Source organism: Hordeum vulgare, chromosome 1H, assembly GCF_904849725.1.
Source record: "Hordeum vulgare subsp. vulgare chromosome 1H, MorexV3_pseudomolecules_assembly, whole genome shotgun sequence".
NCBI classification, from domain to species: Eukaryota; Viridiplantae; Streptophyta; class Magnoliopsida; order Poales; family Poaceae; genus Hordeum; species Hordeum vulgare.
In genome coordinates, this window is record NC_058518.1 from 412,645,862 (window position 1) to 412,668,177 (window position 22,316).

The 22,316-nt window shown below is 46.0% G+C and overlaps 4 protein-coding genes across 4 annotated transcripts; 2 read left to right on the forward strand and 2 right to left on the reverse strand.

Annotated features, from left to right (window-relative positions):
* Positions 1 to 88: 88 nt before the first annotated feature.
* On the forward strand, positions 89 to 4,884 carry LOC123441234 (cytosolic endo-beta-N-acetylglucosaminidase 1-like). Its single transcript, XM_045117728.1, has 11 exons — positions 89 to 695; positions 807 to 944; positions 1,189 to 1,298; positions 1,384 to 1,495; positions 1,574 to 1,681; positions 1,990 to 2,102; positions 2,173 to 2,254; positions 2,850 to 2,930; positions 3,289 to 3,344; positions 3,610 to 3,745; positions 4,030 to 4,884. The coding sequence occupies exons 1-11, from the start codon at positions 234 to 236 to the stop codon at positions 4,771 to 4,773; spliced, it is 2,142 nt and encodes a 713-aa protein (XP_044973663.1). The 5' UTR covers positions 89 to 233; the 3' UTR covers positions 4,774 to 4,884.
* Positions 4,885 to 5,809: 925 nt separating this feature from the next.
* LOC123399795 (cell division control protein 48 homolog E-like) lies at positions 5,810 to 7,858 on the reverse strand (the record flags this gene model as incomplete). Its single annotated transcript, XM_045094180.1, has 1 exon — positions 5,810 to 7,858. A coding segment is annotated over one exon (2,049 nt), but the record flags the coding sequence as incomplete, so codon positions are not given.
* A 5,758-nt stretch (positions 7,859 to 13,616) lies between these two features.
* On the forward strand, positions 13,617 to 18,412 carry LOC123441246 (cytosolic endo-beta-N-acetylglucosaminidase 1-like). Its single transcript, XM_045117739.1, has 11 exons — positions 13,617 to 14,223; positions 14,335 to 14,472; positions 14,717 to 14,826; positions 14,912 to 15,023; positions 15,102 to 15,209; positions 15,518 to 15,630; positions 15,701 to 15,782; positions 16,378 to 16,458; positions 16,817 to 16,872; positions 17,138 to 17,273; positions 17,558 to 18,412. Exons 1-11 carry the CDS (start codon positions 13,762 to 13,764, stop codon positions 18,299 to 18,301), a joined length of 2,142 nt encoding a protein of 713 aa, XP_044973674.1. The 5' UTR covers positions 13,617 to 13,761; the 3' UTR covers positions 18,302 to 18,412.
* Positions 18,413 to 19,337: 925 nt separating this feature from the next.
* Positions 19,338 to 21,740, reverse strand: LOC123441258 (cell division control protein 48 homolog E-like). Its single transcript, XM_045117748.1, has one exon. It carries the CDS (start codon positions 21,738 to 21,740, stop codon positions 19,338 to 19,340), a length of 2,403 nt encoding a protein of 800 aa, XP_044973683.1.
* Positions 21,741 to 22,316: the final 576 nt, after the last annotated feature.

The following is a 22,316-nucleotide window of genomic DNA, read 5'->3' on the forward strand; positions in this document are numbered from 1 at the left end:
ATGCGTGTGTGTGTGTGGAGCAAGTGCTAGTACACACAAAATGCTACTAGTACTGCTTGCTTTCATTTCATCGAAGGATTTAAATTGGAGGAGGGGAGGAGCTCATTTTTGGACAAAATTTATCATAAAATTCACAGTTGCCAACTCCAGGGGCTAAATTGCGTATTGCCCGACAATAAATTTGGGTGGGCAGACCATCGCCGTCCGCCGCCGGTTCAACGGCGGCGGAGCACATGCCCTTCTCCCTGCGCCGCCTCCTCCGTCTCATCCGCGAGCTCATGACCCTGCCCGCCGCGGACGACGCCGCCGCCTCCGAAGGCGAGCGGCGCGACTGGGAGCCGCCGTTCGACGCTTCCAGGCCGGCGCCGCCCATCTCCTACCCCATCACCGACCTCTCCGCGCTCGCCTCCCGCTCCTACCTCTCCGAGGCCTCCAACTTCCACCTCCCCTTCAACCGCGCCTCCACGCCGCTCCCCTCTCCCGGGGCGCCGCTCCCGCCGCGGCGCCGCCTCCTCGTCTGCCACGACTTCCAGGGCGGCTACCGCGACGACGCCGCGCCGCAGGGCGGGGCCGACCCCGATGCCTACGCGCTCTGGCATTGGCACCTCGTGGACGTCTTCGTCTACTTCTCCCACTACCTCGTCACCCTCCCGCCGCCATGCTGGACCAACGCCGCGCACCTCCACGGCGTCAAGGTTCGTTTGCTTGCCTCCACGCACGGTCTCGCCGGCATCCTTCCTGCTTGCTTCTTGGCTTCGCTCAAGCGGTCGTTTAACAGGGTTTGCTTTACCGGTTTTTGAGCAAAGGTTTTGGGAACGTTCATCACGGAGTGGGATAAAGGCGCAGAAATCTGCAGGGAGATGTTTGCAACACAGGATTCCGCGCAGATGTATGCCGAGAGGCTTGCAGAGCTGGCTGCTACCTTAGGCTTTGATGGCTGGCTGGTAATCCTTATATGCTACAGCGTATATTGTAATTTCTGAAACGATACAGTACTTGGTGAAAAAACGATATACATTTTTTTAACAACATGATCCCCATGCAAATTGGATTTGAGGAACCTGATCTTCATTTTGTGACTAAATCGGACAACCACTGAGTAATTTATTCGCCATAAGAATTTTATCTGGACGTCTATGCTGCCGTTCTTGGAGATATGACTGTTGCTGATGCTGAATTATCTTTCAGATCAATATTGAGGTTAAGCTCGACATTCAGTTCATCAATAACCTGAAAGAGTTTGTCAGTCATCTAACCAAGAGAATGCATGCTGCTGTTCCTGGATCTTTAGTCATATGGTATTTCCTACTGCGCAAGCATTAATGGTTTTAGTTGTGAAACTTGTTTTATGAACTATTGGCGTCTGACATTGCCCTACTACAGGTATGATGCAATTACTGTGAGGGGCGATCTCGATTGGCAGGATAAGCTCAACGAGTATAACAAGCCATTCTTTGATTTGTGTGATGGCTTATTTGCCAATTATACATGGAAGGTAACCCTCTTTTCCTTTTCTGGTCCCCCACAATACCTCCTCAATGATTACCTGAAAAAACTGGAATCATTTTGGTAGGAAAAATATCCACGAGATTCAGCTGCAACTGCTGGTGACCGGAAGTATGATGTGTACATGGGTATTGATGTTTTCGGCCGAAATACTTTCGGTGGTGGGCAATGGAATGTATGTGAAATCTTTTCTCTGTTTGGTTCAACTCATGATTCTTGCTGCAGTGTATTGCATTCCTTCCTGTCTGTACTCTGCTTCGAAACTGACAACTAAATTAGTAAGGTCTTATGAGTGTAACTCAACGATTGTCCTGCATATATTGAGTATTAAATAGATACACACTCCAATGCTCGAGTGTTGTAAAACGTGCTGACTATACAACATTTATTGAATACAACAGTAATGTATTAGATCAGCCCTTCTAACTATTTTGTCCGAATGTAAATGCATTCTATTAAACTGTCAACTGTCTATTTTGCTAGACAAATGTTGCCCTTGATCTACTTAAAAAAGATGATGTCTCAACTGCGATATTTGCTCCTGGATGGATATATGAAACTAAGCAACCACCTGACTTTCAGAGTGCACAAAATCGGTAATGTACTGCTAACACTCTCCTAAGTTCTGCCATACTTCTTGAAAATATTCACCCAGTAATAGTGCAGCTGGTGGGGCCTCGTTGAAAAATCATGGGACGTTCTTCGGAGCTATCCGAAACGATTACCTTTCTACTCAGATTTTGATCAGGTACATCTCCAGCGATTATTATTGTGACACTAATTATCTAAACATTTTTATTAATTATACTGGGTGCAGAAGTCAGTACATACACATGCTCAGAATATAATTAATGATAGAATCTGCAGCTTAGGGATGTCATATGATGTAGAAGCTGTTTACAGAACCTCTAAGCCCAGGAATGATGATACAGTGATTCTCGATGCTAATTTTTTAGAATGAAGAGCTATTTAAACCTTGCCATGTTCTAGTAGTAGTTCCTAAGTGCTCATATCTTCAATTGTACCTGTTCAGCAGGTGTAGTTATAGGCTTATAGCCATGTCTCATATACTACGGTGTGGTAATATGTATACTACTTTATCACTGTGAGTATATATTTACATGGCCAAGTATCTATGTGGTATTAGCACAATGTGGAATGATTTGATATGCAACAATTGATGCTTAACAGTGAGTATAACTAGTGGATAGTATATGAGTTACTTAATGTTTTTTTTTCTTCGTATCATATATACATAGTTGCAATTTCTCTATCCAATTGTCAAAATTTCTCCATTTTATATTTTTTATATTAATTGGCTTTAAACTTTTGATTTCCTCCAGGGTCATGGTTACCAGGTATCTTCTGAAGGTCAACAAGTCTCACGTGATCCATGGAACAATATTTCCTGCCAAAGTTTTCAGGTACTATACTGCCAACAGATCCTCTTGGATCATGTCTTTTATGTATATTGTTCACACTCTACACCTTGACACAAAGTGATGTATCTTAAAAGCACCGTATACATGCTGTCTTGCGTGGTTTGAATTGAAATTTCCTACCTGACTGATAACATTGATCATCTAGCACTTCTTTTTCTGCACCTCTATGAAATATGATATGTTACCAGAAAAGGTTTAAACTGCAGGGGTGAAACTATGTTTGAAAAATGTCATTGCCATGCCTGCCTCTAAAAATTGTTGCTTTCTTTTTAAAGGATTTAAAGGTGACTTTGTCGACCCATCCTGAACTAACCTGTCATGATGGCCCCATTTTGACCAGCCTATGCTTAAGTACACTGGAGATGAAGTTCAACCACCAGTACAAACTTCTATCAAGTAAGCTCACCATTAAGTTTAGCTAAAAATTATGTGGGCTTTACATTCTTATTATTTTCCATTTCTTATGCTAGAACTAGAAAGGTGTACTGTGCTGGACAAGCAGACTGGCTGTTTGTTATTTTATATTGTGCTAATTGAACTTGTGCTTCCTTTAAGTGTCTTATCACCGAGCAAGCCATTTTTATTTTCCTTCTACATGGCATATTATTACTTCTACAGGCTTTTCCAATTTATAACCATATTTTCGCTGGTTGCTACATAGTTTCAGGGATGAGCCGTACAGTGGAGGGGATTGTGTGACAGTCCAAGGAAGTCTCAGGCAGAACGCAATTTTCTCAGAGCAGCTTTTTAATGGAGGACTTTCCATGGAAGATGGATATGTACATGTGTTTTATTCGGTGAGAAAATATATTCCACTCGTTATGCCATTTTAACTATCTTCCAACTGATCATTGAGCATAGTCACTGCATGCTCTGTGGAACCTTCACTTCATTCCCAATCACACTGCAGAAACGTTTCTTGTTATTTGTTACTAACATTGACAAGAGGTATCTTAAGTGCCAAGCAAAAGTATGTCCATGATAACACTACATGCACAACCTTACCTTACTGCTCTGCTTTTTCTATACGCCTTATTCTTCTCAGCAAAATGTTATAGTTCCTTCGTGGTGATTGATTCAGGTCAAAGCTGATGCAAACTGTGACATAGGATTATCCCTGGACTTGTCATCCAAAAACAAGGGGAATACCTCCATTCTCATTGCAGAGGACATATCGACATTCAGTAGAAAGAAACACCATCACTTGTACGGCTCATATGTTCGATCTGATAAGGTCGAGTCACAAGCTCCCGATAACCAAAACTGGGTCCTCTACCGAGCAACTGTCCAGTCCAGTGCCAGCTACACATTAACTGGAATCAACATTGTCTGCACATTGAAAACCACTGGCAAAATCGATTCAGAAGCAGAGGAAGATGGAAGCTCAGAGGAAGATGCAGATAGATCGTCGCCTTACCATGCATCCGTAGGCCACATAAGCATCCGGAACATGGACGAAAACACACAGTTCCCTTCAGCAGAATCGTGGGTGACAGAAGGCAATTACATCTCTTGGTCAAATAACTCCAACACATCTAAGCTTCTTAGTCTGAAAATTAGCTGGAAGCTGAATCCGGGTCATCAAGCATCATTCATGAAGTACAACATATATGTAGAGAAGCTAACTGCGGATTCAAATGCCAAGGCTTCCAGGAGTTTTCTTGGTGTCGCAAGCGTTGAAGCCTTCTATGTGTCAGACCTTCAGGTTCCCAACGAAGTCGCCAGCCTGAAATTTATCATTCAAGCGTGTGGGCGGGATGGCAGCCGCCAAGAACTCGAGGAATGTCCAAAGTTGTTTTTGGTGCCAGTTGACACTGGCGTGTAACCTTGATATACATACAATTACAATGCAACGATTCGTTCCATTACCATATTTCATTTTATACCCTGATGAAGGAAAGAAGAAAGAAATAAAGTGATTGGGTTGGTATGAGAAGCTGCTGAGAAGTTGATTGCGGTCCTATTTATTTGAACTGTCTCTTTGATATTACCAGTATGCTGGTTGCTTACTACACAAACATTGCTTAGTGCTGTTACTTGTGGAAAAAGCAATCTTTGATGCTTAGAAAATGCGCAAGCTCTTTGAGGTTCACTTCAACTCAAAAAAATCCATATACTGCCTACTTGTAGAGTACGATGCTTGTATTCTACAACCGCTAACCACGATCATCAGAGAGGGATGCAGCCTATGGACTCCAAAATAGGCTCCTCTGGTTTATTCATGTACCTCCTTTTCAGACCATCCATGGTCATCATTTTGTTATGAGATATAGTACTAGCCATAGGAAAATCTCAACTTCTGAAGGGAGTTGTATTTCCTATATGGAAGAGGTAATGACTCGAGCCACTCCCCTGTGATTACTACTCCCTCCGTTCCTAAATATAAGACCTTTTAGATATTTCAATATAAATAACATACGGATGTATATAGACGTATTTTAGAGCGTACATTCACTTGCTTCATATGTAGTCCATATTAAAATCTTTAAAAGGTCTTATATTTAAGAACGGAGGGAGTAATTTTCTACAGAGCTGGTTGAGTAAACCCTGCTGTTGGTATATTGCTCGATCTTTCAGGACGGCCATGTCATTGGCCTGTTTAATGCTGGTGGCAAGAAAATCCAAAAATTGGTATTGGTGCATTGCAGAGACTTTCAGCTAAACTAATTTATCAACATTCTGGAGAGGCTCTGTTATTGTCAGTAGAAAAAGGTGGAGGATACAATCTTCAGTATATATGATCACAACACTGCACGAAAAAAATATAATTACATTGTCTTCCTGTGTCTTACAAATGGCAGCATAAATACAGCAAGTATATCAAAGGAAACCACGGTAAGTTGGTGGAACAGCAGGCAAATTTAACTGTACAAATCATCTTCTTCAGCTGCCGTGGCAGCGGACGCGAAAGGATCGGCCGCGGCTGTAGCGCCCCCCACCGGCCGATCAGGGAATCGGAACTCGGTGCCGAAACCACGGGACTGCTGCAGCGTCTGAGCAAAGGCCTGGTATTTGCGAATATCAGCATCGCTCACACTCCGGCGTGCATACCTCATGCTCTCCTCCAAGTGAGCAGCCCTGATCTCATCGACCTCGTCTTCCTCCATGGCTTCAGGGTTGTCCTTCCGCCGCCTCTCCTTTTCCATGTCCTTCTCAATGTTCTCTCTGATGGCATATTTGCACGCACGCTGACAGATCTCCGTGATGTCTGCGCCGCTGAACCCCTGCGTGTATTTGGCGAGCGCATTCAAGTCAACATCCTTGGCCACAGGAGACTTCCTGAGGCAGGCCCTGAAGATCTGGAGCCTGGATTCAACGTCAGGCAGAGGAATGTAGATAAGCTGATCAAGGCGCCCAGGCCGAAGCAAGGCAGGGTCTATGATGTCTGGCCTGTTGGTGGCGCCGATGATGAACACGGTTTTCTTGGCATTCATGCCGTCCATCTCGGTAAGAAGCTGATTCAGCACCCTATCGGCGGCACCTCCGGCATCGCCAACACTGCTTCCTCGCTTGGTGGCAATCGAGTCGAGCTCGTCAAAGAAGAGGACGCATGGTGCCGACCCCCTAGCCTTGTCGAAGATCTCACGCACATTGGCCTCGCTCTCGCCAAACCACATGGTAAGCAGCTCCGGTCCTTTGATGCTGATGAAGTTTGCCTGGCACTCATTGGCAATCGCCTTGGCCAACAAGGTCTTGCCGCAGCCCGGAGGGCCGTAGAACAGAACACCTTTGGAGGGAGCCATGCCAAACTTCTCGAATTTCTCTGGATGCTCCACTGGATACTGGACGGTCTCCTGCAGCTCCCTTTTTACACTCTCCAGGCCACCAATATCTTCCCAAGAGACATTCGGAACTTCGACCATAGTTTCACGAAGAGCAGATGGGTTGCTTGTCCCCAGTGCAATCTTGAAATGGTCATTTGTGACGGCCATGGAATTCAGTATCTCCGCATCAATGGTGTCATCCTCGAGGTCTATGATATCCATCTTCTCGCGAATGCACTGGAGAGCAGCCTCGGTACAAAGGGCAGCGAGATCGGCGCCGACGTACCCATGGGTGTCTCTTGAAACATGCTCCAGCTCAACATCTTCAGCCAGCTTCATGTTCTTAGTGTGAATCCGGAGAACCTCGAGCCGCCCGACCTCATCGGGGACTCCAATGTCGATCTCTCTATCAAACCTTCCAAACCTTCTGAGAGCAGGGTCGATGCTGTTCGGGCGGTTGGTAGCACCCATGACAATAACGTGTGCACGGGACTTAAGCCCATCCATGAGAGTGAGCAGCTGCGAAACGATACGCCTTTCCACCTCTCCGTTGGTCTTTTCTCTCTTTGGGGCTATGGAGTCAATCTCGTCGATGAAGATGATGGCCGGCGCGTTCTTCTCGGCCTCTTCAAACGCCTTCCTGAGGTTGCTCTCGCTTTCTCCGGCGAGCTTCGACATAATCTCCGGGCCATTGATCAGGAAGAAGAAGGCGCCTGTCTCGTTGGCCACAGCTCTGGCAATGAGGGTTTTGCCGGTCCCAGGTGGCCCATACAGCAAGATGCCCTTCGGAGGCTTGACACCAATGGACTTGAACAGCTGGGGGTGGCGCAGCGGGAGCTCAACCAGCTCTCTGATCTGGGCCATCTGCTTCCTGACTCCGCCGACATCGTCGTAGCCGACGTCGTCGAGCCTCTCCTCGTCCTCCCTCTTGACAGGCTCGCCGTCGCAGAAAACCTCCGTGTCAGGAGCGACGATGCAGTACTCCGCGGGGTCGGTCTCCACGACCTTGAACTCCACGCTCGTCATGCCGCCTCTCACCAGGAACAGGTCTCCCTTTCTGAGCGGACGGTAGGCCTCAAGGAAGTAGGGTCTCAGGAAGGCGTCGAACAGGTTTCCGGTCATCCCTTGGACGGTGTCGTCGATGAGTTCATGATCGAAGCAGGTTTCCAGGATGAGTTTGATACACTTGTCCGCAATGCCGGGTTAGAAGAATTCCTCTCAGATAAATGTGAACATTATGCTATGCTCACTGCCTCTTTCGTGCGTGGATTTAAATTTTCAGTTGGCCGTGACTCATCCATACTGTTTGATCTGTATGATAAATCCTACGCCATGGATTTGGAGGATTTCAATGGGATTTGCAAGATACCCGATGGGGGTAGTATTAATGATCCTTCTAAGTCTTCGGTCAGAGACTTTGTCTCTAGTATAACTGTTGGAGAAACCAGAGATATCACGCAAGCCACCATAGGAAGCATCCATTTCCCTGCTTTGCACTACTTTTTCCTCTTCATAGGTAGGTGCATTAACAGCAAGGGTGCACATTGTCACCTATGCGCTTCCGACCTTAGTATCCTTAAGAGCGCAGTAACAGGTGACAGGAGCTTCAATATGGGAGCTATAATAGCTAGGAGGCTGAACAATAATGCCATTGAGGGGGATTTCTTTGGTGGAATTTATGCTACACGCTTAGCAAATTTTCTTGGAGTATCCATCCGTTCAGAAGACCCTCCTCTCCGTACAGCCTACCTTGATCGTGTCGCTCTAACACACTACCAGTTTCTTGAGAGGGATCATGGATCCCTCCTATACCGCTTGATATTTAACCGGCAGCGTGTTTTCCATATTACCCTTCCTGCTCCTGCTTTCTTTGACTTTCAGGTAAAACAAAGATACTACATAACCATAGGAGAGGCAAAGGAGTATGAGAGGGAGGCGACGGCTGCTCGACTTCGTGAGGCAGCTATTCAGGCAGTGGTTGTAGCACTCCCGTATAACACCCATTATGATTTTGGGTTTCGCCAGGACGATCCATGGGAGTAGACCAAGCTAGGCCAAAAGCCTAAGCTTGGGGGAGTACGTGTTCTCACCGACCTTACATTCATGCTTATGCTTTCACTTTGTTAGCCGGTGTTTACACTTTGCCACTGTACTATCCATGCTAGTTTATTTTCGTTTTCTTGTTTTGTGTCCTTTTGAGAAAACCCAAAAAGATTTTTTCTTTCTTATTTTGCTTGTTGGGAGCTTTCCCGTGTAAATAGTTTTATTTTTCTTTGGGTCAAGGTAGAAGATATTGGTTACAATGTTTAGTGGTTCTTGCATGCATACCTGTTTAGCTTTCAAAGAGCCATATTACTTTGTCTTCTCCTTTGTGGTTGCCTGCAGATCCAACTTAGTCCAATGCACGAGCGCTCTTATTATTGTTCACATCGTTCGATCGTGCAAATGAAAGGCAATAATGATGATATATGATGAAGTGTCTGAGACTGGAAAAGCTGGTATGAACTCTATCTATTTGTTTTTGTAAATATGACTAGCTTGTCATGCCTGATTCAGCTTTGTTGTGAGAGAACCATGTTTGCAATGACAACTTAGAGATCATAGTTTCTGATGTCATGCTTAACTAGCTGAGAGTTTATAATGGTTTGTCTTGAATGCCAACATAGATTTTGAGATGACTATGATGTAGTATGATAGGATGGTATTCTCCTTTGAATGATTCAAGTGGCTTGACTTGGCGCACGTTCATGCATGTAGTTGAAACAAAATCAACATAGCCTCTATGATGTTCGTGTTCATGGTGATTTATATCTTGTTCATGCTTGCATTCAATGTTAGCCAAACTCATTGCATCTTGATGACTGTTATCGCTCTCTAGTTGGTCGCTTCCGAGTCTTTTGCTAGCCTTCACTTGTACTAAGCGGAATACTGCTTGTGCATCCACTTCCATAAACCCAAAAAAAATTCATGAGAGTCCACCATACCTACCTATTTGCGGTATTTACCTGCCGTTCTAAGTAAATTTGCATGTGCCACTCTCTAAACCTTCAAGGAATAATCTGTTTTGCATGCCCGAACCGCTCATGTGGTGACAGGGGCTATTGGTATCTTCCATGCTATGAGTGTTATCCTCGGCATGTGTTTATTCACTGTCATTCACGAGAAAGGGGCCGGTAATTGGGATGCCCAGTTCCACGCTTAAATCGAAAACATAACTGTAAAACAAGACTCCCCCCGGATTGATGTTAGTATGGACGGTACCCGAGGATTCGGCTAGCCGTGGAGTGTGATTGATTGGTGGAGGGGGAGTTAAAACTTTACTTTTTTGTTCGGGAACCGCCTATAGCATGAGTAGCATGGAAGATATTGAGAACTCTTGGTCATTGCATTGACAATGAAAGCATGCCACCCAAAATTATTATCTCTGTTTTCAAAGCTTGAGCTCTGGCACCTCTACAAATCAATGCTTCCCTCTGCGAAGGGCCTGTCTATTTATTTTCCTGTTGAGTCATCCTCTTCTTATATAAGCACCAATTAGAGAGCACCTCTGTCATTTTTATGCTTTGCTTTTGATTGTTATTGAGTATGACTATGACTGGATCTTCGTTGCTATGAATTATAATGTTTAGTCAGCCCTTGATCTTTGAAAGTGCTCTGCATTTATGTTTTGCGGTCTCAGAAAGAGCTAGCGAGATACCACCTATTCATATTGCTTCATGCTTGTTTTGATTGAAGTGTTGGTATTTGAAACTCGTTATTATTTGCTCGTTAGATGATTATGCCATTGATATTAGTTTACCGTGAGACCTTTGAGTCACTTGCTTATGTGGTTAACTTGTGATCTTGCTGAAATTCTGGTTATGAGTTAGACATAGTTGCAACAACAAGATCAAGCAGAGTTTGTCAAAGTTTTTCTTTCTCTCTCAGTTTGTCAACTGAGTTGCTTGAGGACAAGCAAGGTTTTAAGCTTGGGAGTTGATACGTCTCCATCGTATCTACTTTTCCAAACTCTTTTGGCCTTGTTTTGGACTCTAATTTGCATGATTTGAATGGAACTAAACTGGGACTAACGCCGTTTTCAGCAGAATTGCCTTGGTGTTGTTTTTGTGCAGAAATGAAAGTTCTCAGAACGTCCTGAAAATTTATGGAGAATATTTTTGGAAAATATGAAAAATACATGCGCAAAGATCCACCGGAGGGGATGGGCCAGTGGGCCACAAGCCCTATAGCTGCCACCCCCTGGTGGCGGCTAGCAAGCTTGTGGGGCCCACGTGGCTCTGCCGCCCCCAATTCCAGCTCTATAAATTCACTTTCGTCCCAGAAAAAATCAAGAAAGAAGATTTCGTCGCGTTTGCGATACGGAGGCGCCACCACATCCTGTTCTTCATCTGGAGGACAGATCTGGAGTCCGTTTTGGGCTCCGAAGAGGGGAAATCGTCGCCATCGTCATCATCAACCTTCTTCCCTCTCCAATTCCATGAAGCTCTTCGTCGTTCGTGAGTAATATATTCGTAGGCTCACTGGGCGGTGATGAGTAGGATGAGATCTATCATGTAATCGAGTTAGTTTTGACGGGGATTGATCCCTAGTATCCACTATGTTCTGAGATTGATGTTGCTACTACTTTGCCATGCTTAATGCTTGTCACTAGGGCCCGAGTGCCATGATTTCAGATCTGAAATTATTATGTTGTCACCAATATATGTGTTTTTTAGATCCGATCTTGCAAGTTGTAGTTACCTACTATGTGTTATGACCCGACAACCCCGGAGTGACAATAACCGGAACCACTCCCGGTGATGACCATAGTTTGAGGAGTTCATGTGTTCACCAAGTGCTAATGTGTTGGTCCGGTTCTTTATTAAAAGGAGAACCTTAATATCCCGTAGTTTCCTTTTGGACCCCGCTGCCACGGGAGGGATGGACAATAGATGTCATGCAAGTTCTTTTCCCTAAGCACGTATGACGACACACGGAATGCATGCCTACATCACATTGACGAACAGGAGCTAGACACATATCTCTCCGTGTTATAACTGTTGCATGATGAATATCATCCAAACAAATCACCGACCCATTGCCTACGAGTTTGTCCCACTGTTGTTGTTACTTGTTTTGCTCTGTTGCTGTTACTTGCTACTGTTGTTACTTGCTACCGTTGTTATCATACTACTTTGCTACTCATACTTTGCTTGCAGATACTAATCTTTCAGGTGTGGTTGAATCTGACACATTCAGCTGCTAATACTTGAGAGTATCCTTTCACTTCCTGTCGGGCGAACCAACAAATTTGGGTTGAATACTCTATCCTCGAAAACTGCCTCGGTCCCACGCGCTGGTGGGTTATTGCAAGACAATTTCTAATTGTTGAGCAATCGAGAATAGCAGTCGTCTAGCCATTGCTAGAGATTGCCAATCAGGTACCCATCTTTTAAACAAGGTGAATTTCTCATACAATTTCAAGCTTACAAATTCTTCCATAATTCATGGGGTCCTAATTCATGCCTTTCCATACAATTTCAACATTACACCCGGTGCGATTACCATACCTACAAATGCCCAAAAGTAATTGCAAATGGGTATTTGTGCTTGATCTTCAAGCTTCCTAACCTTTTTCTTCAACATCCTAAGCTCAATAGCTAGCTCTCTGTCATTGCGTGCTTCGCCCTCTGCCTCTTCTTCCGGAGCTCGTGCTGCGGCCACTTCCATTCGTGGCAGCATGGGCAACCATTCTCCATGCTCTTCTTACAGTTCATTCATCAGAGTCTTGGCCAGAGCATCGACCCAAAGAAAGAAACATTTCACCTACATGAACGCCAAACAGATCAACCAATTGCTCAAAGATCCCAACCACGAAAATGGTGCAATTGCCCCGATTCTTACCCCATTCTCGTCGCACACGTAGAACAGACGATTATGGTTCTTCGGTGTGTGAGAAACCCTCCGATCAATGCCTGCCCGACACCGTGGACAGACGAAGATCGACATCTCCACACACGCCGGGCTCTGCATCCGCGAGGTTGCGCGGGAGCTTGAAGAAGACATCGAGCTCGGAGCCGAAGGGGATCTCAACGCCGCCGCGCCCTCCATAGCTGTCTTCCCACCGTCGCTCTCTCTCTGTCGCTGTGGCCACCGCCGCTCTCTCTCTCTCTCTCGTCGTGGCCACCGCCGCGCTCTCTCTGTCGCCGTGGTCACCGCCGCGCTCTCTCTGTCGTCGTGGTCACCGCCGCGCTCTCTGTCGCCCACTTATATCGCACACCCGCAACGGCTCTCTGCTCAACGACTATTTGCTGGGTCCCACAAGTCTAGCGCGTCTCTGCCGCCTGGTCCCACCTGTAAGGGCTGAGTCAAAAGGTTGACCTGACGGAGACGACAATTTTCATGGAACGAGTCGGTACGGACAGACTAGGAGCAAAATTGAGCACGATTCGCAACTGATGGCAAAACTGAACACAGAGACATCAGTGAGGACAAAAGGATAATTAACCCTTACAAATAAGGTCAAAACAGTGATTTTGTTCCGGCTACCTATCTCTTGCTTGCGTCGGTCGGTCGACGCCTAGCGTCGTCCATAGTAAACAAAGGATTGGACAACATAGCGTGCAGATGCATGTGACTACCAGATCATCACATGGAGTGGTCAAACAGGGACGTGGCTAAGCCTTGCTTCTCTGACAAACAACTGCCCCCCATCACCCGAATCTCCAAATGAGATCAACTAGATAATTCCTTAATCGACTATTTTAGTTCTTCGTCGGTCTAAAGCTCCATGTGTGGATCCCGCAAAAACAAAAACAAAAAAAACTCCATGTGTGGATGCGTGTGTGTGTGTGGAGCAAGTGCTAGTACACACAAAATGCTACTAGTACTGCTTGCTTTCATTTCATCGAAGGATTTAAATTGGAGGAGGGGAGGAGCTCATTTTTGGACAAAATTTATCATAAAATTCACAGTTGCCAACTCCAGGGGCTAAATTGCGTATTGCCCGACAATAAATTTGGGTGGGCAGACCATCGCCGTCCGCCGCCGGTTCAACGGCGGCGGAGCACATGCCCTTCTCCCTGCGCCGCCTCCTCCGTCTCATCCGCGAGCTCATGACCCTGCCCGCCGCGGACGACGCCGCCGCCTCCGAAGGCGAGCGGCGCGACTGGGAGCCGCCGTTCGACGCTTCCAGGCCGGCGCCGCCCATCTCCTACCCCATCACCGACCTCTCCGCGCTCGCCTCCCGCTCCTACCTCTCCGAGGCCTCCAACTTCCACCTCCCCTTCAACCGCGCCTCCACGCCGCTCCCCTCTCCCGGGGCGCCGCTCCCGCCGCGGCGCCGCCTCCTCGTCTGCCACGACTTCCAGGGCGGCTACCGCGACGACGCCGCGCCGCAGGGCGGGGCCGACCCCGATGCCTACGCGCTCTGGCATTGGCACCTCGTGGACGTCTTCGTCTACTTCTCCCACTACCTCGTCACCCTCCCGCCGCCATGCTGGACCAACGCCGCGCACCTCCACGGCGTCAAGGTTCGTTTGCTTGCCTCCACGCACGGTCTCGCCGGCATCCTTCCTGCTTGCTTCTTGGCTTCGCTCAAGCGGTCGTTTAACAGGGTTTGCTTTACCGGTTTTTGAGCAAAGGTTTTGGGAACGTTCATCACGGAGTGGGATAAAGGCGCAGAAATCTGCAGGGAGATGTTTGCAACACAGGATTCCGCGCAGATGTATGCCGAGAGGCTTGCAGAGCTGGCTGCTACCTTAGGCTTTGATGGCTGGCTGGTAATCCTTATATGCTACAGCGTATATTGTAATTTCTGAAACGATACAGTACTTGGTGAAAAAACGATATACATTTTTTTAACAACATGATCCCCATGCAAATTGGATTTGAGGAACCTGATCTTCATTTTGTGACTAAATCGGACAACCACTGAGTAATTTATTCGCCATAAGAATTTTATCTGGACGTCTATGCTGCCGTTCTTGGAGATATGACTGTTGCTGATGCTGAATTATCTTTCAGATCAATATTGAGGTTAAGCTCGACATTCAGTTCATCAATAACCTGAAAGAGTTTGTCAGTCATCTAACCAAGAGAATGCATGCTGCTGTTCCTGGATCTTTAGTCATATGGTATTTCCTACTGCGCAAGCATTAATGGTTTTAGTTGTGAAACTTGTTTTATGAACTATTGGCGTCTGACATTGCCCTACTACAGGTATGATGCAATTACTGTGAGGGGCGATCTCGATTGGCAGGATAAGCTCAACGAGTATAACAAGCCATTCTTTGATTTGTGTGATGGCTTATTTGCCAATTATACATGGAAGGTAACCCTCTTTTCCTTTTCTGGTCCCCCACAATACCTCCTCAATGATTACCTGAAAAAACTGGAATCATTTTGGTAGGAAAAATATCCACGAGATTCAGCTGCAACTGCTGGTGACCGGAAGTATGATGTGTACATGGGTATTGATGTTTTCGGCCGAAATACTTTCGGTGGTGGGCAATGGAATGTATGTGAAATCTTTTCTCTGTTTGGTTCAACTCATGATTCTTGCTGCAGTGTATTGCATTCCTTCCTGTCTGTACTCTGCTTCGAAACTGACAACTAAATTAGTAAGGTCTTATGAGTGTAACTCAACGATTGTCCTGCATATATTGAGTATTAAATAGATACACACTCCAATGCTCGAGTGTTGTAAAACGTGCTGACTATACAACATTTATTGAATACAACAGTAATGTATTAGATCAGCCCTTCTAACTATTTTGTCCGAATGTAAATGCATTCTATTAAACTGTCAACTGTCTATTTTGCTAGACAAATGTTGCCCTTGATCTACTTAAAAAAGATGATGTCTCAACTGCGATATTTGCTCCTGGATGGATATATGAAACTAAGCAACCACCTGACTTTCAGAGTGCACAAAATCGGTAATGTACTGCTAACACTCTCCTAAGTTCTGCCATACTTCTTGAAAATATTCACCCAGTAATAGTGCAGCTGGTGGGGCCTCGTTGAAAAATCATGGGACGTTCTTCGGAGCTATCCGAAACGATTACCTTTCTACTCAGATTTTGATCAGGTACATCTCCAGCGATTATTATTGTGACACTAATTATCTAAACATTTTTATTAATTATACTGGGTGCAGAAGTCAGTACATACACATGCTCAGAATATAATTAATGATAGAATCTGCAGCTTAGGGATGTCATATGATGTAGAAGCTGTTTACAGAACCTCTAAGCCCAGGAATGATGATACAGTGATTCTCGATGCTAATTTTTTAGAATGAAGAGCTATTTAAACCTTGCCATGTTCTAGTAGTAGTTCCTAAGTGCTCATATCTTCAATTGTACCTGTTCAGCAGGTGTAGTTATAGGCTTATAGCCATGTCTCATATACTACGGTGTGGTAATATGTATACTACTTTATCACTGTGAGTATATATTTACATGGCCAAGTATCTATGTGGTATTAGCACAATGTGGAATGATTTGATATGCAACAATTGATGCTTAACAGTGAGTATAACTAGTGGATAGTATATGAGTTACTTAATGTTTTTTTTTCTTCGTATCATATATACATAGTTGCAATTTCTCTATCCAATTGTCAAAATTTCTCCATTTTATATTTTTTATATTAATTGGCTTTAAACTTTTGATTTCCTCCAGGGTCATGGTTACCAGGTATCTTCTGAAGGTCAACAAGTCTCACGTGATCCATGGAACAATATTTCCTGCCAAAGTTTTCAGGTACTATACTGCCAACAGATCCTCTTGGATCATGTCTTTTATGTATATTGTTCACACTCTACACCTTGACACAAAGTGATGTATCTTAAAAGCACCGTATACATGCTGTCTTGCGTGGTTTGAATTGAAATTTCCTACCTGACTGATAACATTGATCATCTAGCACTTCTTTTTCTGCACCTCTATGAAATATGATATGTTACCAGAAAAGGTTTAAACTGCAGGGGTGAAACTATGTTTGAAAAATGTCATTGCCATGCCTGCCTCTAAAAATTGTTGCTTTCTTTTTAAAGGATTTAAAGGTGACTTTGTCGACCCATCCTGAACTAACCTGTCATGATGGCCCCATTTTGACCAGCCTATGCTTAAGTACACTGGAGATGAAGTTCAACCACCAGTACAAACTTCTATCAAGTAAGCTCACCATTAAGTTTAGCTAAAAATTATGTGGGCTTTACATTCTTATTATTTTCCATTTCTTATGCTAGAACTAGAAAGGTGTACTGTGCTGGACAAGCAGACTGGCTGTTTGTTATTTTATATTGTGCTAATTGAACTTGTGCTTCCTTTAAGTGTCTTATCACCGAGCAAGCCATTTTTATTTTCCTTCTACATGGCATATTATTACTTCTACAGGCTTTTCCAATTTATAACCATATTTTCGCTGGTTGCTACATAGTTTCAGGGATGAGCCGTACAGTGGAGGGGATTGTGTGACAGTCCAAGGAAGTCTCAGGCAGAACGCAATTTTCTCAGAGCAGCTTTTTAATGGAGGACTTTCCATGGAAGATGGATATGTACATGTGTTTTATTCGGTGAGAAAATATATTCCACTCGTTATGCCATTTTAACTATCTTCCAACTGATCATTGAGCATAGTCACTGCATGCTCTGTGGAACCTTCACTTCATTCCCAATCACACTGCAGAAACGTTTCTTGTTATTTGTTACTAACATTGACAAGAGGTATCTTAAGTGCCAAGCAAAAGTATGTCCATGATAACACTACATGCACAACCTTACCTTACTGCTCTGCTTTTTCTATACGCCTTATTCTTCTCAGCAAAATGTTATAGTTCCTTCGTGGTGATTGATTCAGGTCAAAGCTGATGCAAACTGTGACATAGGATTATCCCTGGACTTGTCATCCAAAAACAAGGGGAATACCTCCATTCTCATTGCAGAGGACATATCGACATTCAGTAGAAAGAAACACCATCACTTGTACGGCTCATATGTTCGATCTGATAAGGTCGAGTCACAAGCTCCCGATAACCAAAACTGGGTCCTCTACCGAGCAACTGTCCAGTCCAGTGCCAGCTACACATTAACTGGAATCAACATTGTCTGCACATTGAAAACCACTGGCAAAATCGATTCAGAAGCAGAGGAAGATGGAAGCTCAGAGGAAGATGCAGATAGATCGTCGCCTTACCATGCATCCGTAGGCCACATAAGCATCCGGAACATGGACGAAAACACACAGTTCCCTTCAGCAGAATCGTGGGTGACAGAAGGCAATTACATCTCTTGGTCAAATAACTCCAACACATCTAAGCTTCTTAGTCTGAAAATTAGCTGGAAGCTGAATCCGGGTCATCAAGCATCATTCATGAAGTACAACATATATGTAGAGAAGCTAACTGCGGATTCAAATGCCAAGGCTTCCAGGAGTTTTCTTGGTGTCGCAAGCGTTGAAGCCTTCTATGTGTCAGACCTTCAGGTTCCCAACGAAGTCGCCAGCCTGAAATTTATCATTCAAGCGTGTGGGCGGGATGGCAGCCGCCAAGAACTCGAGGAATGTCCAAAGTTGTTTTTGGTGCCAGTTGACACTGGCGTGTAACCTTGATATACATACAATTACAATGCAACGATTCGTTCCATTACCATATTTCATTTTATACCCTGATGAAGGAAAGAAGAAAGAAATAAAGTGATTGGGTTGGTATGAGAAGCTGCTGAGAAGTTGATTGCGGTCCTATTTATTTGAACTGTCTCTTTGATATTACCAGTATGCTGGTTGCTTACTACACAAACATTGCTTAGTGCTGTTACTTGTGGAAAAAGCAATCTTTGATGCTTAGAAAATGCGCAAGCTCTTTGAGGTTCACTTCAACTCAAAAAAATCCATATACTGCCTACTTGTAGAGTACGATGCTTGTATTCTACAACCGCTAACCACGATCATCAGAGAGGGATGCAGCCTATGGACTCCAAAATAGGCTCCTCTGGTTTATTCATGTACCTCCTTTTCAGACCATCCATGGTCATCATTTTGTTATGAGATATAGTACTAGCCATAGGAAAATCTCAACTTCTGAAGGGAGTTGTATTTCCTATATGGAAGAGGTAATGACTCGAGCCACTCCCCTGTGATTACTACTCCCTCCGTTCCTAAATATAAGACCTTTTAGATATTTCAATATAAATAACATACGGATGTATATAGACGTATTTTAGAGCGTACATTCACTTGCTTCATATGTAGTCCATATTAAAATCTTTAAAAGGTCTTATATTTAAGAACGGAGGGAGTAATTTTCTACAGAGCTGGTTGAGTAAACCCTGCTGTTGGTATATTGCTCGATCTTTCAGGACGGCCATGTCATTGGCCTGTTTAATGCTGGTGGCAAGAAAATCCAAAAATTGGTATTGGTGCATTGCAGAGACTTTCAGCTAAACTAATTTATCAACATTCTGGAGAGGCTCTGTTATTGTCAGTAGAAAAAGGTGGAGGATACAATCTTCAGTATATATGATCACAACACTGCACGAAAAAAATATAATTACATTGTCTTCCTGTGTCTTACAAATGGCAGCATAAATACAGCAAGTATATCAAAGGAAACCACGGTAAGTTGGTGGAACAGCAGGCAAATTTAACTGTACAAATCATCTTCTTCAGCTGCCGTGGCAGCGGACGCGAAAGGATCGGCCGCGGCTGTAGCGCCCCCCACCGGCCGATCAGGGAATCGGAACTCGGTGCCGAAACCACGGGACTGCTGCAGCGTCTGAGCAAAGGCCTGGTATTTGCGAATATCAGCATCGCTCACACTCCGGCGTGCATACCTCATGCTCTCCTCCAAGTGAGCAGCCCTGATCTCATCGACCTCGTCTTCCTCCATGGCTTCAGGGTTGTCCTTCCGCCGCCTCTCCTTTTCCATGTCCTTCTCAATGTTCTCTCTGATGGCATATTTGCACGCACGCTGACAGATCTCCGTGATGTCTGCGCCGCTGAACCCCTGCGTGTATTTGGCGAGCGCATTCAAGTCAACATCCTTGGCCACAGGAGACTTCCTGAGGCAGGCCCTGAAGATCTGGAGCCTGGATTCAACGTCAGGCAGAGGAATGTAGATAAGCTGATCAAGGCGCCCAGGCCGAAGCAAGGCAGGGTCTATGATGTCTGGCCTGTTGGTGGCGCCGATGATGAACACGGTTTTCTTGGCATTCATGCCGTCCATCTCGGTAAGAAGCTGATTCAGCACCCTATCGGCGGCACCTCCGGCATCGCCAACACTGCTTCCTCGCTTGGTGGCAATCGAGTCGAGCTCGTCAAAGAAGAGGACGCATGGTGCCGACCCCCTAGCCTTGTCGAAGATCTCACGCACATTGGCCTCGCTCTCGCCAAACCACATGGTAAGCAGCTCCGGTCCTTTGATGCTGATGAAGTTTGCCTGGCACTCATTGGCAATCGCCTTGGCCAACAAGGTCTTGCCGCAGCCCGGAGGGCCGTAGAACAGAACACCTTTGGAGGGAGCCATGCCAAACTTCTCGAATTTCTCTGGATGCTCCACTGGATACTGGACGGTCTCCTGCAGCTCCCTTTTTACACTCTCCAGGCCACCAATATCTTCCCAAGAGACATTCGGAACTTCGACCATAGTTTCACGAAGAGCAGATGGGTTGCTTGTCCCCAGTGCAATCTTGAAATGGTCATTTGTGACGGCCATGGAATTCAGTATCTCCGCATCAATGGTGTCATCCTCGAGGTCTATGATATCCATCTTCTCGCGAATGCACTGGAGAGCAGCCTCGGTACAAAGGGCAGCGAGATCGGCGCCGACGTACCCATGGGTGTCTCTTGAAACATGCTCCAGCTCAACATCTTCAGCCAGCTTCATGTTCTTAGTGTGAATCCGGAGAACCTCGAGCCGCCCGACCTCATCGGGGACTCCAATGTCGATCTCTCTATCAAACCTTCCAAACCTTCTGAGAGCAGGGTCGATGCTGTTCGGGCGGTTGGTAGCACCCATGACAATAACGTGTGCACGGGACTTAAGCCCATCCATGAGAGTGAGCAGCTGCGAAACGATACGCCTTTCCACCTCTCCGTTGGTCTTTTCTCTCTTTGGGGCTATGGAGTCAATCTCGTCGATGAAGATGATGGCCGGCGCGTTCTTCTCGGCCTCTTCAAACGCCTTCCTGAGGTTGCTCTCGCTTTCTCCGGCGAGCTTCGACATAATCTCCGGGCCATTGATCAGGAAGAAGAAGGCGCCTGTCTCGTTGGCCACAGCTCTGGCAATGAGGGTTTTGCCGGTCCCAGGTGGCCCATACAGCAAGATGCCCTTCGGAGGCTTGACACCAATGGACTTGAACAGCTGGGGGTGGCGCAGCGGGAGCTCAACCAGCTCTCTGATCTGGGCCATCTGCTTCCTGACTCCGCCGACATCGTCGTAGCCGACGTCGTCGAGCCTCTCCTCGTCCTCCCTCTTGACAGGCTCGCCGTCGCAGAAAACCTCCGTGTCAGGAGCGACGATGCAGTACTCCGCGGGGTCGGTCTCCACGACCTTGAACTCCACGCTCGTCATGCCGCCTCTCACCAGGAACAGGTCTCCCTTTCTGAGCGGACGGTAGGCCTCAAGGAAGTAGGGTCTCAGGAAGGCGTCGAACAGGTTTCCGGTCATCCCTTGGACGGTGTCGTCGACGGGGAGCACGTGCACGCGTTTCCCGTATCGGACGTCCGGGCACTGGTGGACGGAGACGACGTCGCCGAGCCGGACCCTCAGGTTCTTCCTGACGACCCTGTTCATCCGGACCTTGGCCTTGTCGCACGTGTCGTCCGGAAGCAGAATGCAGACCGTGTCCCTCCGCTTCTTGCCCTTGAGCAGGACGGTGTCGCCGCGGAAGAGCTGGAGGCTGTCCATGGTGTCCGGGTGCAGGGCGACGACGGAGTTCTCGTCGTCGGTCGTCTCGTCGACCTCCAGCCGGTTCGGCGACCTCTTCCTCTCCAGGATCGCCGTCGAGTAGTCCTTCTTCCCGCTCGGGTCGCCCTGCCTCGCCATGGGACGCGCGTTTGTCTCGATTCGATTCGACTGTTTTCCTCGGAAGATTGGGTAACGATCCTTGGTCTCGCGGTGCGATGTGAGGAGGAAGTTGAGGGGATTGGCACACCTTTATAGCCTCCTCCTCCTCGTAGTTGGGGGGTTCGCTTCGGAGTTGTATAGGACGATCTCTTTCTCCAATCGAAGTTGCTGAAACAAGTCCGAGCTGAAAGTGGAGAGGAATCCGGTATCCCGTGGGAGTGGGTATTCTCCGGCCATTTTCTTTAAAAAAAGGAAAAATTAATATGACGAAGATATCAATTAATTTAGTCTATACAACACGCAATGTCATAAAGATATTATGAATTCATACAGTCAGAAGACTGAAAGGAAAAACGCTACAGTGATCAATTCCTTATAATTGCAGCAGGAACCTCCGTCGGTACAACATCCGAAGTCCAAACTCTTCAAAAGCGACACCTTCAAAAGAAAATAGTGCAGTGATCGTCCAATCCTAGATCTTAAGTTTTCATTCTCAAGAAGATCCACGCACTCGAAACAATATCTTCATACACAAGAAAATTCTCTCGCCCGAGC

Coding starts and splice junctions, on each gene's coding strand:
- LOC123441234 (XM_045117728.1), top strand. CDS start 234: ATGCCCTTCTCCCTGCGCCGCCTCCTCCGTCTCATCCGCGAGCTCATG. Junction 1,299..1,383: donor CCTGGATCTTTAGTCATATG/GTATTTCCTACT, acceptor GCCCTACTACAG/GTATGATGCAATTACTGTGA. Junction 3,746..4,029: donor ATGTACATGTGTTTTATTCG/GTGAGAAAATAT, acceptor TGATTGATTCAG/GTCAAAGCTGATGCAAACTG.
- LOC123441246 (XM_045117739.1), top strand. CDS start 13,762: ATGCCCTTCTCCCTGCGCCGCCTCCTCCGTCTCATCCGCGAGCTCATG. Junction 15,631..15,700: donor TTTCAGAGTGCACAAAATCG/GTAATGTACTGC, acceptor GTAATAGTGCAG/CTGGTGGGGCCTCGTTGAAA. Junction 16,873..17,137: donor CCAGTACAAACTTCTATCAA/GTAAGCTCACCA, acceptor GTTGCTACATAG/TTTCAGGGATGAGCCGTACA.
- LOC123441258 (XM_045117748.1), bottom strand. CDS start 21,740: ATGGCGAGGCAGGGCGACCCGAGCGGGAAGAAGGACTACTCGACGGCG.